Source organism: Amblyomma americanum, chromosome 10, assembly GCF_052857255.1.
Source record: "Amblyomma americanum isolate KBUSLIRL-KWMA chromosome 10, ASM5285725v1, whole genome shotgun sequence".
Taxonomy (NCBI): Eukaryota; Metazoa; Arthropoda; class Arachnida; order Ixodida; family Ixodidae; genus Amblyomma; species Amblyomma americanum.
Genome location: NC_135506.1, coordinates 22,211,437 through 22,230,342, shown reverse-complemented (window position 1 = coordinate 22,230,342; position 18,906 = coordinate 22,211,437). Strand labels below are relative to the sequence as shown.

The 18,906-nt window shown below is 48.6% G+C and overlaps 1 protein-coding gene across 1 annotated transcript in view; it reads left to right on the top strand.

Moving 5' to 3' along the window:
- LOC144108076 (uncharacterized) overlaps positions 1-18,906 on the top strand; it is a 50,796-nt gene that overhangs the window by 26,624 nt on the left and 5,266 nt on the right. The window contains exons 7-9 of the mRNA XM_077641357.1: positions 1,695-2,895; positions 9,674-9,859; positions 11,191-11,361. Of these exons, the coding sequence (XP_077497483.1) occupies positions 1,695-2,895; positions 9,674-9,859; positions 11,191-11,361 (1,558 nt within the window). The remainder of the gene's footprint in view (positions 1-1,694; positions 2,896-9,673; positions 9,860-11,190; positions 11,362-18,906) is intronic.

Sequence of the window (18,906 nt, the reverse complement as noted above, 5' to 3'; positions counted from 1 at the left end):
CCCCTGCAAAGCAAGCATCCTGCTACTTCCAGTTTTAATGCCAAGCAATTCAGCTTTCTTTATTGGACACTTATATAATAAACTATGGCAGAGACTGACGAAGCGGGTTTTCTTGCCTCATTTGCATGTGTATTTATGCTGCAAAGGGCAACTGCCTGCCCTTTACAGTTCAAGCTATACTGCACATATCTGAGTAAACAAAATCTGCAGCTCTAAAAAAAGCATGAGCACTAAACCTAATGAAATAGCCCCGTAAAAGAAAGAAACAATGGGTCCAGTTGGGCATACCATTTGGTTCCAATTGGAACCATTTGGATCCAATTAGTCAGCCAGTTGGACTCATGAATCCAACTGGGTAGTCCATTTGGTTTCCCGAGTTCCAGCTGGGCATTCCAATTGGTTCTGCTTTCCAACTGGATTACCCAACTGGTTTTTGAGTTTCCAATTGATTTTGGCACTTCCAGTTGGGTTGCCCAACTGTAACCATTTTAAATCACTTGGGGCTTCCAATTGGAACCAAGAAAACCAATTGGAAGTTGATGTCCCAACTGGAAGCTCCAGTTGGTTCCAACTGGGCAATCCAATTGGAAAGTCTGTGTCACTGATGTTCTTCATTCTGTGTATATGTTTAGCTGGCTATAAAACAGAATGCTAGGCTAATAGTGTTCTTGTACAAGAGATATTAATAGCTTAATCTCTTGAATTATTTTCATCACTTTCACCATCACTGTGGGCATTCTTAAATTAGATAACTTCGCTTAATGTTCACTCGCCACTGGCTCCAGCTAGATGGCCTCATCAGTGGGGTATATTAGGGACTGAAAAAGTGTGCTCTGTGGATATACGTCGAGAACTTGTGTTGGTACACAGAGTTTGACTCTCTGTGTGTAATGCATACTTGCTAGTCTCTCTTGGTTTTCCTAACGGCATGTATTTATAATTTCAGGTCCCTTGTAGAAATGTTGGCAACAGTCTCACAGCAGTCATAGAATAAAGGCCAATTGGTTTCAATAGAATTCTATCTTTTTTTTTTGCTTACCAGTTCAAACCATTTGAGTCAAATAGGTATGCTAATTGCGTTCAATTGGTGGTCCATTCGGTCTGGTTGGGTGAACCAATTATTTCTAACTGGAAGCACCATTTGGACTCAATTGGTGGAGCCCAATGGGTGGCGAAAACACAATTGGTTTTCGATCCATTGGTTTCAACTGCACCCCCCCTTTTTTTTTTACTGGGATCCCACTGGTTGATTCTAGAGGGCTCTAAATATGTAGCATACTGATATTGAGTCTACAGGCTTCATGAAAGCAGCCATTTTCAAAAAATAAAAATGCCTAAATATGCTAAATTCTGAGCGAGTTCTTACGAAGAAGTTTTCTAGATCTTTTCTGGCGGAGCATCAGCAGGTATATAGCACCCCTTTTTGCCTCATTGTCTAGAGAACATCTGAAAATAAATTTGTACTAGACATTACCGTATACTTTAGTAGACATTTGTTACATGTTGCGTAGCACTTCTTGTGTTTCGTGGGAGATGCCCTTGTGCCAGAAAAATCCATCATCATCATCATCATAATAATTCTGCTTGCATCAACAGCAAAATTTTATTTGCCGCTAGTTTATAACATTTTTACTTTATTCATTTACTTCAGCATTTGGTGGTGTCGAAACTAACTTGACCTCTGTTTTCTCCAGCATTCACATGACGAAATGCACAATGGACGGCCATTGGAGGTGGCGCCGCCGACAAAGAGACGGCACTCGGTTCACCAAATGAGTGAGGGTGGCCCCTTTAATGGATTGGAAGAAGAGGAAGAAGTTTGCAGAAAACGCAGCAGGCCAGAAATAGTCTCTCTAACGTCCCCACTCACTCCTCCACACAGCGTGCCAGAGAGGCTTAGCAGGGAAGCATCGCCCATCCCGGCCCCACGGCTGAGCAAGCACAGCCGCTTGCCTAGACCGGTAGAGGTTCAGGAAACATCGCCCATCCCGGCCCCACGGCTTAGCAAGAACAGCCACTTGCCTAGACCGGTGGAGGTACAGGAAGCATCGCCCACCCCGGCCTCACAGCTGACCGACAACAGCTGCTTGCCTAGACCGGTAGAGGTACAGGAAGCATCGCCCACCCCGGCCTCACAGCTGAATGACAACAGCCACTTGCCTAGACCGGTGGAGGTACAGGAAGCATCGCCCACCCCGGCCTCACAGCTGAATGACAACAGCTGCTTGCCTAGACCGGTAGAGGTACAGGAAGCATCGCCCACCCCGGCCTCACAGCTGAATGACAACAGCCACTTGCCTAGACCGGTGGAGGTACAGGAAGGGAAGCGTGAAGAAGCATTTGCATACATGCAATTCCTGCAAAATCCTGCACATGCTCAGCTGGGGGAGTTGGCGTTGTCCGAAATCTCTCTTTCCAAGGAAGTGAGGGCTTTTCTGGACCAGCTCAGGACGTTGGCCTCACTCTCCGAGCAGTCCGACTATGTGGCGGTGCTCGTGTCGAATACTGAGCACAACACGTTCGTGTGCGCCGTCCTCACCCTGCTGAGCAGGTGCAAGACAAACCTCATCGTGGAGTTCTGCCAGGGGAAGTGCAAGGCCCCCTTGTTCACCAAGATGGAAAATCTGCTGCTCATCGCTATGGCGCATGCCGCACCGGATCGGCAGGCGGCACTCCTGTTCGTGCTGATAGCCCGCTTTTGTAGCATCTGGCAGCCAAAAAGTCTGCTGCCACAGGCCGCATACGTGCGGTTCATGTTTGCGCTGTGCCGCAGCCTTGGTGAGCGTGCAGTGGCCCGTGACATGATCTGGGAGCTCATGCGCTCTGACCGGGCTTCGTTCCTGGTGGCCTCAGCTGTGGGTGCCTGGCCTGGTCTGTTTGATGCCCTGTCACCAGGTAAGGAACTGGATTCGTCATCTGCAGTAGTAAGCTGAACTGGCACTGCTCGAAGCACTATTTCCACTTATGCCTTGAAACTCGGCAGTGGTAGTTGCCTGAAATGGATGGAACTATAGGCAGGCACATTGTGTTTTACTGGAAGAGTGTGCATACTCACAGTTAGGACGCACTTGCAGAAAAATTGTTTTGGCTGCCAAGCCTTTTAGAGTGAGCCAATTGGGAGGAGTCAGGCCCTGAGTGCATGTCCACATATCTTAAATGTTTTGTGGTGTTCTTCCGTGCAGGCAGGAACCAAGGCAGTGGCAGTGAAACACGCTGAAGGAATATTTTTATTCCATTAACAAAGTACAAATGAGTGTCAGCACAGCTTGGCTGCTGTCAGCGATAAGCTAGCATGAACTGAAACAATTGCACTCGGCGCTACGGTATATAAACTGTTATCATGGAGGCGTGTCAAAGTAGTGCACATGTCAATATTAGTCGGCACACAACCAGTACTACAGTTTTCTTTTACAGTGAATATTTTTATTACTGTAAACAGTACACTGCAGTATAGGTATAAAAATATGTTTGCTGTAATTATGTTCATAAACTCCTAAAAACTTGTATGTTGCTAGAAGTGCTGGCGCAGTGTTACCGTATTTACACGATTGTATTTACACGATTGTGAGTCGACCCTTTTTTTGAAATTTAAAATTCTGAAGTGGGGGCGTCGATTTACAATCGAAACGAAACCTTGCACTGCCAATAAAAAGAAAAACAATCTATCAGGGACGCTACTGCGATGTTAGAAGTTTTTGTTTGCTCTACGGCTCTAAGCGTAGCATTCAGGTATTCCGCGTGCTTTTTGGCCAGGATTTTTCATTTTTTATTTTTACTGCGCACTGCACCGTTACCCACCGCGATGGTTCAGTGCTACTGAACAGGATACCCGGGTTAGAACCTGACCGCGGCGGCAGCGTTTCGATGGAAGCGAAACGCAAAGGCGCCTGTGTGCTGTGCGATGTCAGTACAGCAGGTTAAAGATCCCCAGGTGGTCGAAATTAGCGGCACTTCTGGGGAATGCCGATGTGTGCTGGAAGAGCCGATGCTTTTGACTCGACTGCAGGCAGCTTGCTTTGCCATGAGCTCTCCAGGTTCGAAAAGCATTCGGCGCTCATTTACTGCAGCGTTCAAGAGGGAGGCCATCATTTACGCCGAAGAAACCAACAACTGTGCGGCGGGCCGCAAGTTCGACGTTTCTGAACGGTTGGTGCGGGAGTGGCGGAAGCAGCGAGACAAAATTTTCTATTGCGACTCCAAGCGAAGAGGTTTCCGTGGGCCGAAGTCGGGACGCTTTCTGGAGCTGGAGGTCAAGCTTGCAGCGTATGTCACCGAAATACGTGATCGGTTCCTTCCAGTGACATGCGAAATGTTCACGCAGCAAGGCCGGGTCTTTGCTGCGGAAGCTGGAATACTCCGAACAGACTTCAAACCCAGCAGGGCTTGGGCTTCGAAATTTATGAAGAGGGCTGGCTTCTCTCTTCGTCGGTGTACTAGTGTATGCCAGAAGCTGCCTGCTGCTTGCAAGGAGAAAGTTCTCGCCTTCCATAGGCACTACCTCAAGCTCCGCGACTCGCGGCGATACCTGCTCGGCCAAATCGGCAATGCGGACCAAACTCCCGTCTACTTCGACATGACGAGCAACACAACAGTGAGCGTGAGGGGAGCTCGCGAGGTTAAGCTTCTCATGACAGGAAACGAGAAACTTCGGTTCACTGTTATGCTATCATGCTTGGCAGATGGCACAAAGCTCCGACCGTACATCCTCTTCAGAAGAAAAACTATGCCAAAGGAAATGTTCCCGAATGGTGTGATTGTGCGAGTGAACGAAAAAGGCTTTATGACGGACGACTTAGTTATTGATTGGTACCGTCGGGAGTGGCTTTTGAGGCCAGGGGCATCCCTCAAAAATCGCAATCCGAACCTCCTCGTGCTGGACTCATTTCGCGACCACCTTACCGTGAAAGTGAAGGCAGAGCTCCGAAAAGAAGATACAGATATGCTGGTGATTCCCGGCGGTCTGACGGGGCAGCTGCAGCCGCTAGACGTTGGCATTAACAAGCCATTCAAGGACTTGCTCCGGCGTGAGTACGAGTGGCTGGCGGCAGAAGGGCGGGAACATACACCAACGGGGCGCGTGAAGAGAGCCTCCCTGGCGGCTGTGTGCGGGTGGGTGATTTCCGCTTGGGCGGCCATTCCACGCGATGTCGCGGTGCGGTCGTGGTCTGGATATATCGCCAGAATTTCGCTGGGCCATCTCTGCCAGCTGATTTTATTTCATGGAGGAGCTTTCTGTTAACTGCCAGCATCTTCTGTTGTACCAAAGCGACCATATGCTTTTTCGCTTCAATGTATGCCTCCCACAGCCTATTTATTATTTCAGGTGCGCCCCACAGTGTGGCATGTCGAAGCTCTCTACAAGTGACTTTACGTTGCTTTAGGGCATTGGACACCTCTTTGTCCCACCATGCTTTAGGTCTATGTCTTCTGGATTGGCCAACTAGCTTTTACTGCAGTTATTGCCTTTTTTGCCCAGAGAGACACTTCAGCCAGTGGCTAAAGCTGACACGGTGACCCTGCGAGAACCAACCACAGGGGAGGAGTACGTGGAAGCAGCCTTCCTGGGCTGCATTGAAACACATATGGCCCACCAGTTCCAATCCCTGATAGGCCAGGATAGTGCAGCACTACCATCCGCAAGCCGACCTGTCAAATCGGGATGTGACACAGTCACAGAGGGGGAGCTGAAGCGAGCACTGCGACACGTGGCGGGAAGCTCGGCAGTAGGGCTGGATGGCATACCACCATTACTAATAAAAAAGATGGAGAAAAGAACACGGGAACAGCTCAGGGAAGCCTTGAACGATGTAATGACCACAGGCACAGCTCGGTGCTCAAGGATACAGCTGGTACTAAAGATAGGAGGAGACAAGGCCCTCTTGAAAAGCTATAGACCCATTGCGATAACATCTGCTTTGTATCGCTTGTTTTGCCACATTCTGCGAGCTCGCATACAGAGATGAGCGGAAAATGCTCAAATTCTGGGCGAACTGCAAAATGGCTTTCGACCCAATCGCCGACTGGAAGACAACCTTTTTGTTGTGACATCTTCAATTGAGATCGCCGCCAAAGAGAAGTGAGAGCTGGTACTGGGCTTTCTGGATATAGCCCAGGCATACGACTCAGTGAAGCACAATCGACTGTGGGAGGTCCTGGAGGCACAGGCTATCCCAGAACCGCTACTACACTTGATGAAGGCTTTATACACTGAAACCCAGGCTGCGATCCACTGGGGGGGCCTCAACCACCAGGCCAATCAGCGTGTCTAGGGGATTGCGTCAGGGCTGCCCTATGTCGCCAATCCTGTTCATGTTGTTTATCTCGGGGATGGAGCAGCGCCTTGTGGAGAGTGGAGTTGGGTTCAGCCTCACCTACATGAGGGATGGCGCCTTTCGTACTCGCAGGCTACCAGCCCTGCTGCATGCAGACGATATAGTACTGCTTGCGGACAAGGGAGATCTCCAGAGCCTTCTAGACATATGCTCATCTGAGGGCGATGGCCTCGGGCTCCGTTTCAACGCCACGAAGTCTGCAGCAGTCAGATTCCTGCCAGAGGCGTCCGAGGACAGTGGACAAGAGGCCCCACCTCTGCATCTTCAGAACAACAGTGTCCTTTGGTTGCCGTCCTACAGATACCTGGGAATAGAAATCTCGGCAACTATGTAGAGGATTTCGAGAAGCAACTCCGGACGAAGGCCATCAGACGACGGGCTTTTCTGAGCTCACGCGCCTTATGGGCTTTCGACCGTTTTGAAGTCACCTGATCGCTATGGAAGGCAGTGGCGGTGCCAGGCCTTACCTTCAGCAACGCAGTCATCTGTTTATCCTCCGTGACTCGCCAAGGTTTGGAGATGCGGCAGAGAAAGGTGGGACGAATGGCCATGGGTGCTCACGGCAGTGGGCCGAACGAGGTGGTACAGGTTGATCTGGGGTGGTCCTCTTTTGAGGCACGGGAAGCCGTAGCCAAACTGAGCTATGAGCGTCGTCTTAGCAAAATGCAGGATGGCTGCTGGGCACAGGAAGTGTTCAAGTATGTCCACCTGAGGTGTGTCAACACCAAGTGGGCCCGTCGCACCACCAGGAGTCTGGCGGATAAATACGGAGTGGTACCCCCCCCACTTACTTCAAGTTTCCAACCCAACGGACGGCAAAAGATCCGAGAACAAGTGCGATGCGAGGAGCAGCGTCGTTGGCTGCAGACGGCCCGCGAGAAGCCAGCCCTGGCCGTTTACCAACAAGGGAAATCGAAGGTCGAAAAAGAGCCCCTGTATGACAACACTAGGGGCAGTTGACTGTTGTGCGAAGCTAGGAGCGGTGTGCTTCGCACCCGATGTCTTCGAGCAAAGTACACGGAGGGTATGAGCACGATGTGTGAACTCTTCGGAGGCGCTGATGAAACCGTCGAGCACATCGTGTTGGAATGTGCAGGCCTACACCCGTCGGTTTCGAATGCACAGGACAATTCCTCAGTAGGCCCCATGCCGCCTGACGCGATCAGCGGATCCAAGAGCCTCGGGGCACTAGCGATAGCACTTGATTTTCACCGACCCGACGAGCCACCGCAATGGAAGCTGGTTGAGCGAACCAAGCGACGTTTGGAACATTGGTGGCGTACACGACACGGTCACGCTCCTTGAAGGCTCAGGGGACCAAAACGTGCCATGAGCGTGTGTTAGGTGTTTTTATTCTTTAATTTTTATTTTTAATTACCTTTTTGGCTTGATCCGGTTTTTAGTACCGTTGATCTCCCGATACAAAGGGATAGCCAGCATCATCATCATCATCATTTAGGAAGTGCGGGCTTTCCATGGAGGACGATGTGCTGTGGGATCGCAGCGGCGACGACGACGACAGCAGTACCACTGAAGGTGACTCAAGTGAGAATGAATAGCCCATCTATGCAATAAATTTTCGTTTTTGAAGCGCTCCACCGGTGTTTTTTTTTTTTTCGGACATGCGATTGGGGGGGGTCGACTTACATTCGCGTCAACTTTTGTTTTTCGGACATGTGATTTGGGGGGGTCGACTTACATTCGTGTAAATACAGTACTCTTGTGTTGAAAGGGAGCGGGAGTGATCGGTTCTCTTAGGATAACTATCACCCTGTGGCAGTGATGTCAGCAACGTATGATCATAGCAGCGCACTGTTCAAATCCTTGAGGCGAACAGGTAATCTTCACATGTGAGCATGGTTCACTAAGCGGATTTTCACAGTAATGTGATTTGTGGGAAATATGCATGGCCATTCAGTGGTATCACATAACTGGCTGCAGGCAAGCATTGTTTGCTTGTTTTGCTAATTAAAGGAACTGAACAAATAAAACTTGTCCTATATATCAGTAGGGTGCCATGTTCTAATCACAAAGAGACCACTGTCACTGTAAAGGAAGCTTTTATATGCTGTAGAAAAGTCCAAAGAAACAGAATACTAGTGTCACCACCACCAGCTGATTTCAAAAGTAAAATGCTTGCACGTTAGCACTGATTTTTGGGTGCGGATACCAGAGGCAACACTACTCTGCCATGCGCTTCAAAACGGGCAACCCGACTTTTTTTGGCAAGGACATCACGAATTTGAATCAACTGGCAGAGAAATTTTTCAAATCCAATTTTCTTGGCGATAAACGTCTTTTGGTGCCATATCAACATCAGGGTAGCTGGAAAGAGTCAAAGAGAATCAGTTTTTATTGAGAGCTATAACTGAAACTAGTTGTACTCAACCTTAATATGTAGTGGTCTGGGCGTCCGCTTCAGCTGCGGGAGGTACGTGGTTGGTTCGAAACCCACTGCCGGACACCCACCGGTAAAAATGGGTACAAGCCAATCATGGCCCGGCGCCCGGCTTCTGGGGTGTGTGCTTGGAGGAGGCTCCGCAAACCTCGCTGCGCCCTTTCGAGGGCAAACCCAGTTTTGAACACTTCGCCTGCAGTGGTGGTACATGTTTCGCTCCCAAGTGAAGAGGTCGACTCAAAGCTCGTACGCTCTAACCAGCGTCCCAAATTCAACACAAAGTGATCCTTCGTCAGAAGAGATTCAGAGTATCACTGCAGTCCTGGGCAAATCCGTTTTTTCTGTCTGTCCAACTTTAGTGTAGGGCTTAAAGGCCTACACTAAAGTCCCTTGTAGCATTGCTTTTTTTTTTCACACTTTCTCAAACAGGAATAGGCGATTTGATATAGGTGACCAGAAACAGGTTGTGTGCAGTGATAGTTTTATGTTTGGTTCTTGAGATGTTTGTTCTGGTGTATGCAATGGTCTTTGTTGGGCGCACTGCATGCAGTGTATCCTATGATGTTAACTGTCTTTTGTTTTTTTGTTTCATGTTTTCGTGCATCACAGCTTTTTGCAGATTGTAGAAAAAAAGAAACTATTTTCGACACACGAAATGCTTGAGGAAGCTGCTTCCCTTCATTTTGCCATGTTAACCCTTTTATAACTTCTGTTGTCATATTTGAGGCTGATTATTGGTCATGAACTGCATGCTTTTCCAAATTTGTCCTTATTAATATTTGAAAGGCTGTGTTGATGCAACTTTTTGGCATAAGTCCTGCAACATGCTCTTTCACTGTTCTCTGCTTAGAGTGGGGGACATAGGAAGGGGACCTTGCCCGCAGAGGCTCTGCTTGGTCCTTCAGCCAACAACCGCCCCACTGTCTGTACATGTCGAATGCAGGCCCGGTGAGGAATGTCATGAGCTACGTGCTGCACCGGTGCCCATCCAATGAGCTCAGCGACACACTCCTGTCATATTGCAAAACGGTGCTGGATAAGCTCGGACCTCTGCCCTGCTTCGACGGGAACCTGTATCCACTGGTGGATGATCTCCTGCATCCCCTGCTGACTACCCACGAGTGCATGGGTGAGGGAGTTGGCATGCTGCCCTTGGAGCACTTCGTGCCGAGGCCTCGACGAAAGGGCGTGGGTTGTGGAATAGCTGGTATCCTGGCTGCTGAAATCGAGAAAAGGAAATGGATATGGGCAGGGCATGTGTGAATGCAGGGGACGAATAACCAATGGTTCCTTAAGGGTAACAGAGTGGATTCCAAAAGACAGTAAGTGTAACCTAGGAGCTACCCTCGTTACGCTTCTTGGAATCCGCTCTGTTACTTTTAAGGGACCGTCGGTTAGTTGTCCTCTGCATTCACATGCCCAGCCCATATCCATTTCCTTTCCTTGATTTCGGCCAGGCTCTTTCGTTGCACTTTCAGTAGCCGGGCGGCCAGGTGAGATCAGGATGGCTGCGGCTTGCACTGGACAGAGCTGATTGGAGGCATGCGGTGGAGGCCGTTGATGTGCAGTGGGCGTAAAACGAGGATGATGATGGCGGTGTGATCATGATCTGGGGCAATGTACCAATTTTGAATCTGCTCAGGGGCACATTCTGGCTGTGAATTCCTCAAGGAATTGTTCCGGGAAGGCATGCTTTTACTGATGCAGTGAAAGTGTGCAGTTCTTGGTTATAGCTCTCATTCAGCAAGAGCCCTGCTTTCTGTGTGTCCAATGCCTCCGCCCTAGAACCCGTGAAATCAAATTCAAAGGCACACTGCAGAGGGGATGATTGTAAAAGCGAAATTGTTACAGCACAATCTGAAGCCAATACTACTAGTGCAGATTTGTCACATCACATCGTATAATTAGCTGCCATATTTTTTGACCTTGTGATGGTTACAAAGAAACTCAGTTTAGAGGTGTTTTTTACGCTAGTATCATCTTGATTAAGGCAAAATTTATTAATACAAGACTGCCTGGTGAGATTGATGAGCCAGCGTTCTCTGCGGTAATGTTCTTGACCTTTGGGAGCTGCATGTGCGTGTCAAGATACACTGTAGTGGAGGGCTCTGCATTAATTTAAGCCATTGCGGCTCTTAAGGTGTGCTGCCATCGCACAATACACGAGCAGTTTCCTTTTGCTTTCCATTGAAATGCATATGCCGCAGCTGGGGTTTGATCCTGCAACCAGTGCTTTCTTTGGGTGATCTGAAGGAGTCTGCATCTTACCCAGCGCCCATTATGGGGTTAAGAGACTGTGTAAGGCCCAAGCATCTTCAGCTCTCGCATCATTGGAAATGGTGAACGTGCCGTTTTCGATCTGTGGGGGAGTACATACACACGCAACAGTACTTGCATGGCCGTGATTGTTAGTCATGGAATTGTGGTTCCAAGCATGTGACCATTGTTTTTTGGGGCCAGACACCTGCCTGGAGCTTCGCAAGGCCTTGGAAGAGATCTGCCGGCGGTCGCCCAATTCTATTCTGCCATGGGTGCTGAGAAAACAGCTTCTTCCACGGCTGCAGTCGCTGCTGTCCCAGCTGCAGCTGCCACTTGCTCAGCAGCATGCTACTTGCCTTATCAGATTGCTGGGTGAGTTTATCTCTTCTAAATCAGAGTACGCTAGCAAATATTTTATTGCTTATACAGCTTACTCGGTGAAAACTTGAGGGGACATTTGAGCTCCGGCTCAAGGTATGATGAAATAGTGTTAATAGGTCCCTTCAGCAGCCTGAGGTCTTCTTTGCTTATAATTTGCTGACATGGACACTGTTCTTTCTTGCACCATCACATAACACTTGAGTACACTATGATAGCATCAGAGATCTCTCCCGCTCAAGTACTCCTTTTCTGTCACCGAGGTTTTGTCTACATGCCTGTTAGTTTATGGGGGCTTAACGTCCCAAAGCGACTCAGTCTACGAGGGATGCGATGCCATAGTGAACGGCTCTGGAAATTTCGACCACCTCGGGTTCTTTGACATGCACTGACATCGCACAGTACACGCGCCTCTAAAATTTCGCCTCCATCGAAATTCGACCGCCGCGGCCGGCATTGAACCCGCGTCTTTCGGGTCAGCAGCAAAGCATCATAATCACTGAGCCGCCGCGCCGGACGCCTGCATGCCTGTATATGCAGAATTAGTCATTCATTCTCTGCTTTACATTCATAGATTGCGGGGAGTTCTCATACCACTCCTGGCACAGTTGTGCGGCGGTTAAGCAATGCGCCACAGCCCCGGCAGGTGGCTGTACCGGTGGGATGCTTACGAGACCAACGCTGCTCTTCCTGAGCAACTTCTCGCAACCAGTAATCTGTCGCCTGCCACAGTGGACAGGTTGTGGTGACATCGCAAGGTCACGTGACTCTGGGGTCGCTGCTGAACAGGACCATTAACAAGATTGCTTTAAAAGAGGGACAAAAACAGACTGCAAACATGACGGGGGCTCAAGGGTTGAGAACGTGTTCTTTGTTCACTTGGCATCTTGAGTTCAGATAGGAGAATTTTTTCTTGGTCAGAGCAATAGACAGGGCTCTGCTGTTGTATTCCGCCTCTTTCCTTGTCAGCATGATGAAGGCTTCCATTATGTCTCCGGCTTCCCCATTTTTCAATGTTGCAAACGTGCTTTACACGAGATTGCTCTTAGAGTTAGTGCAATACGCAACAGATTATGAAGTACCAAATAAAGTGGGATATACAACTTATAAGAAATGGGAGTTCGTAACAGTGGACCATGGTCTGCGGCAGTCCATCCGTATTACTCTGCTGACCAGTCACAATACCAGATGAAATCAGCTTTTTAATGTTTGACTACATATACCAAACAAGCTAGAGTCGTCAAAATTCTTGAGCTTATATTTCGTCTTGTGGCTAGCTTTTTGTTTTGGTTAACAAGAAAGAGCTTTGATGACAAACTATTTTACTTTCTTGTCATGGAAGAACAGTGTTTGGCAATCATCGGACCGAGCTTCACTACAAATTTAAGTTGTATCGGACTTTAATAAGCCAAACAGTATTGGGGCCCTAAAGTTGCCGCATTTTTTTTCTTCTACTTAAAAGTTTCAGTTTGATTATATTGTCACAATATATTGAAGACCATGTGATGTCAGAGGCCAGTAGTGTGTCTAATGTTGATTGCGAGGTCAAATTAAACTGAATAAAATCAATTTTATCCTATATTCTAGCACCAAAAATAATACAGAGGGCACTTAATATTGCTTACATGCTGTGAAAGCAAAAGCATGAATGTCTCATTCGAAGCTTATATGTTATTGGTTAGAACCCCTGTCACCAGCTTGCCTCCAACTTGACTAGCAGCTGTATGCTATGTGCAACGAAAAATTGTGTGACACCAGCCGGAATACTGTACGGCAAACAGTTGCATCACAATTGTGAAACGAAAGTCGTTAACCACCACACCATTAAAGTACTTATGTAGTCAGTTAGAATTCGTCTCGCGACCTAGCCTGCAGCTTGACTAAGAGATGTATGCTATATGCAATGAGAAATCATATGACACCACCGGGAGCTCAATGATGAACTGCTGAATCGCAACTTTGATAAAAATGTCGAGGAAGGCACACAATTGGAGGTGCATCATGAGATCTTAAGTAGTGTTTATTTATTTATTTATTACAACAGCCTCAGGGCCGCAGGGCGTTATAGAGGGGTTGGTGAAAAAAGAAAAAATACATATAAAAAGTACAGGCAAAAGAAAAGCAAAAATCATTATGCCGATGCTTTTTCGATGACATACTTGGTGATAAGTGGCTTGAAGGATGACGCGTCTTCAATGCATGCGATATGGGGTGGAAAGTGATTTTACTCAGTGCTAGTCTTCGGTAAGAAAGAATTAAAAAGCACATTCGTTTTACAGGTTGGGATGGCAACTTTATATGGATGATCAACACGTGATGATACGTTGATGGTATAGAAGAAAAGAATTCCTGTTTTAATGTCTCATTATGAAAGAAAATACTGTGGAAAAAACTGAGGCGTGAAATATTTCTACGAACTGCGAGATTAGTCAGACCAAGTTTAGATTTCATTAAAGAAACACTAGCCGTGTGAGAATAATTGGAAAGGATGAAGCGAGCTGATTGATTCTGAACAGATTCTATAGCATCGATTAAGGTGAGTTGTGCAGGGTCCCATATCGATGATGCGTATTCTAGCTTTGGCCGTATTAGTGTTTGATATAAAAGTAACTTCAAATGGGATGGAGCCTGAGAGAAGTTTCTACGTATGTAACCAAGGGCACGGTTTGCATGTTTGATGTGCATGCGCCAGGATAAGTTGTTAGTGGTGTGAACACCGAGTTAATTATAAGATGAAATGTTCTCTAATGAAACTCCACTAATCTTGTAATCGAACGTTTTAGAAGGGTTAGATTGGCGGCAGATGGACATAATTTTGCGCTTTGATGGATTGAGAACCATAGACCATCTCTGACACCAAGCTAAGTATGTTGGAATACCTCTCGCAAGCTAGCCTCAAACTTGACTAGCATATGTGTGCCATGTGCAACGGGAAATCGTATGACATCGCCCAGAATGCTTAAAAACAAACAGTTGCATCACAATTTTTATATGCAAGCCGGGAAACTGGCGCCACAAGGAGGTCCGCCAGTTATGCCGTACGAGCAGGTGGTGCTTAGGAAGCGATGAGGGGTCGAGGGGGTGGCTGCTCCTGGTATCTGTTGTGCATGCTGTTGTCACATTCGCCGCTTTGGTGGCTAGACGATAGCTGTTGCGACACCATCATTCTGGGACCGTCTCTTGGCCTCAACAACGACAGTCACCGTTGGAATTTTGTCCAATGGTGCTAGTAAGGCTTTTGCATGAAAATAAATTGAAAAGCTGTAATTATTTTTACCCTTAGCCTTCTCAGCTAGGCTTGGGCCCATGCTGTACAATAGAAAAACAGTGAGTCTGCTCAGAATTGCAGAATATGTTCACTTGTGTGAGAAATTAGCTATTTAAACTCATACAAATATGGTCAGAAAACAGAATACATGAAAAAAAAAGCATAGGTTCATAACATGAAAGGGACCCGTTTTTAACTTTAAAGATAGTGCATCACAAATTTGGCAACAGGTCTTGAAGAGCAAGAGCCAAAATTAACAAGTTGACTAGTGCAGGATATGTCACCTATATGTTGGCTCTAATCTTGCTTGCCTCACTATACATTTCTGCTCCCTCTTCTTGAATGTGTGCTGCTGTTGACTGCGCCAAGTTTGCCAGTTTTTGGGTCTGAAACAAGGCATACTTAAATTATACTGCACCTTAGCGGATTCTCCGCTGTGCTGCTTTGTATTGTTCGATTGCAACATTATGTATATCAATGTATTCTTTTCATGTCCCGACCTTATTACTCGTACTGAACTTGGGCGCTGAATGGCGTGTCACAATTTGTTCCACGAGCAGTGAACTTGCATTGAGATTGCTTGCTCTACCATGGTAACTTACCCTCTTTTCGAAAGCGCCTTAAGTCGGTGCTGATACTATTGCATGTGATGCAACAGCATGATTGTGCGTGCGGCACTGCTGAGATAGGTATAATTTTGAGTGGACATTCCTGTAAGTTTGTTGTGAAAATAGGTGCATGATGAGATGTTTTCCAATGGTATACAGTTTTGTGCATTTTTATCGTGAATACTTTCGGAAATTTTCTCACCTCAACTACTAGCTCGTTTGCGGTGAAACTGCACACAGAGCTTGCGCTTTATGGTAACATTTGTATCGTAGTTTTACAATGGTACTTACTTAGTTGAGCCATGCATGATGCGAAAACTTAATCATCTGCGTTGAGATCGGTGAACCTTAACCCGGAAGCGCCGTTTTTCACTGAGGGGCGGCAGTGGCATCGTCTGTTTTCTGTAGTGGAAAGCGTCACGACAAGCCGCCGAGGCGAACGTTGCAAGAAGCGCGGGTCCTTTGAATATGCCATTCCGGCCATTTCGTCTGCTTCAACTGAAGCGCTTCAAGATTTTCGGCTAACTGAGCGGAAAAAATATCAGAACAATTGATTTAACGAGGCTTTACCTTTCAAAAAATATTGTTTGATCTCCTTTTCTGCCGAGTGACTTTATCCATTTCAGCTCATATCATTTGCTTTCGTGACACTCCAAAAGAATCAAAGGGTGACAGCAGAAACCAGATGGCACCACTGCCGCCCCAGCGAAAAAACACCGTTTGCAGGTTTCGGTTCGCCGATCTCGACGCAAACGATTACGTTTTCACATCATGCACAGCTCAGCTAAGTAAGTACCGTTGTAAAACTTGCTATGATACAAAAGTTACCATAATACGCAAGCTCTATGTGCAGTTTCACCGCAAACGAGCTAGCGGTTGAGGTGAGAAAGGTTTTTAAAATACTCACAATAAAAATGCACAATACTGTATAACAGTCCATGAAGGATTTTTAATATCAAACATGTCCCCATCACATTAGCAAACATGTTGCGGCCTGCTTGACTTGTTCGACGGACCTCCCTGCAGTGGCTTCGGCAGATAGTCTTGCTGCTGGTTAAGCCTCCTGCAAGTGCACTTTGATTACAGGTTCATTTAGCACGTGCTTGTGCATGTGATGTTAATATTGCAACGGATAGAAGAAGAGATGAATGAAGTCTCTCGGAGGCGCGCGTACTCTGGGATTCTGTGCTCTGTGCCTGGTGCTCTGTGCGGGCCGCCCTGTGCTCTTGACCTGTGTGCTGTGCCCGGGCGTTCTCGCGTCGTTCCCGCCTGGACCACGTAATATCTTTGGTGGAGGTGCGGATTTTACGCTGCGCCCACCACGCAGCTTCGTAGTACTCGTCAGGCCGGGACTACCACCATGGCTCCACCCGGCCGGTCAAGGAGCCCCACTACCCCCATTACCACCACTCCTTTCGTCATCATGGCTCCTCCTCGCGACCCCGGCACGTTTTCCGGCACAGATGGCTCGGACGTCGAAGACTGGATTAACATCTACGAGCGTGTCAGCAACTACAACAGGTCGGACCCTACGCTAATGCTCGCGAACGTCATCTTTTACCTCAATGGCACGGCGCGCGTATGGTACGAGACCCACGAGGAAGAGCTAACAAGTTGGGACACCTTTAAGGAAAAGTTGAAGACGCTATTCGGTTGACCTGATGACCGCCAGCTCGCCGCCAAGAAACAGCTGGCTACTCGAGCACAATCTTCTGCCGAGAGCTACGTGGCCTACATTCAGGACATCTTGGCGCTTTGTCACAAGGTCGACGCCGCAATGAGTGAGACCAATAAAGTGGGCCACGTGCTCAAAGGCATTGCCAACGATGCGTTCCACTTGCTTGTTTGCAAAGACTGTACCTCAATTGACTCCATCATAAACGAGTGCCGTCGATTTGAGCAAGTCAAAGGCCGCCGCATTTCGCCGTCGAGAAAAGCCTTCCCAACACGGCCGCGACATCTTCCTGTGAGGACCACCGATCACCATCCCGCAAGCCCTCGGACGCCCCTGCCGTCACCGATTCAGTCACCCGGATCGTCCGACGTGAACTGGAGGCCCTTGCACCTGTGATTTCCCCACCCTCCGTCCCTGATACAACCCTGCCCGCTGTGTCGCTGATTCAGGCCGTCGTGCGGCAGGAACTCGCTCATCTGAACCTCGCTCCGGCAGTGTACGCCATCAGAAGCCCGGACACCCCCCAGCCCCCTCCCTGTGCTTTTCGTCGCACCTATTATTCTCTGCCCCGTTCCCGCAATCCCAATGACTGGCGCACGGCGGACGACCGTCCCATTTGCTTCCGGTGCTCTCGCATTGGCCACATCGCCCGTCATTGCCGCAGTCCATGGTCTTCAACGCCCCGCAACGTCTTCCCCTCCTTCTACAGTCCCGCCTCATCCCACAACTTCTCGACCCGCGCCCCGTCTGAACCGTCTGCACCAGCCGTACCCCCTCCACGCTGATTCTCCCGTTCTCCGTCCCCGCAGGGCCGCCGCTCTCGTTCCCCCCTGTCGCCTTCTCGCAGCCGCTCCCAATTGGAAAACTAAGTGATGCAGCTCCCGGAGGTGACGCTGCATCAACGACCCGGACTACAAATCCTCTCTCGACCACTCGACCTAATCTTCTGAACGTCACTATCGACCGTGTTCCTGTGCGCGCCCTGATTGACACCGGTGCTCATGTATCAGTGATGAGTGCTGCCCTCCGCCGTCGCCTCCGCAAAGTCCTCACACCTGCAACGTCCCGTGTGTGTGTCGCGGATGGTGGCATGCCTGCTGTGGACGGTATGTGTACCGCGCGCGTTACTATTGCCGGCCAGAGTATACCAGTTCAGTTCACCATGCTGACCACCTGTGTTCATGACCTTATCCTCGGCTTAGATTTTTTGACTGACCATTCCGCCCTCATTGACTGCTCGGAGGGTGTTCTACACCTCGCCCTTCCAACGCTGGATTCAGACCCACTTGATGTATCACTGCGACTGTTCAGTACCGCATATGCTCGCCTGTCATCCCGAACCGCCTCTTTTGTTCCATTGACCCCATCTCGCCCAGTTCCCGATGGCGACTATCTCGTTACTCCCAATCTTGACCTCCTCCTGACCCGTAACGTTGCCCTACCTCATACCATTGCCACCATCCAAGCCAACGCCCTCTCTCTGCCTTTCCTCAACTTCCGGCATCTGCGTCGCTACGCTATCCCCTCTCGCTCCTTGCCACGTGGCTACGTTGCCCGCTACCCCAGTTCCAGAAACCGCCGCACCGCGCCGGCAGTCTCTTCTGTCGACCGACACCTTCACAACCATGATGGCTACCGACCTCCATCCTGATCAAACTGCCAAGCTTCGTGCCCTTCTCGAATCTTTTTCGGATATTTTTGACGTGAACAACACCGCGCTGGGTCAAACTCTCGCCGTCAGGCACCGCATTGAAACAGGCGATGCCCCTCCCATCCGTCGCCGCCCTTACCGGGTCTCTCACGCCGAGCGTCAAGTAATCAATGCGGAAGTTACTAAAATGCTAGAAAAAAACATTATCGAACCCTCACACAGTCCCTGGGCCTCACCCGTCGTCCTTGTCAGGAAAAAGGATGACTCATGGCGTTTTTGCATTGATTATCGCCACCTGAATACTAAAAAGGACGTGTACCCCCTGCCGCGTATCGAT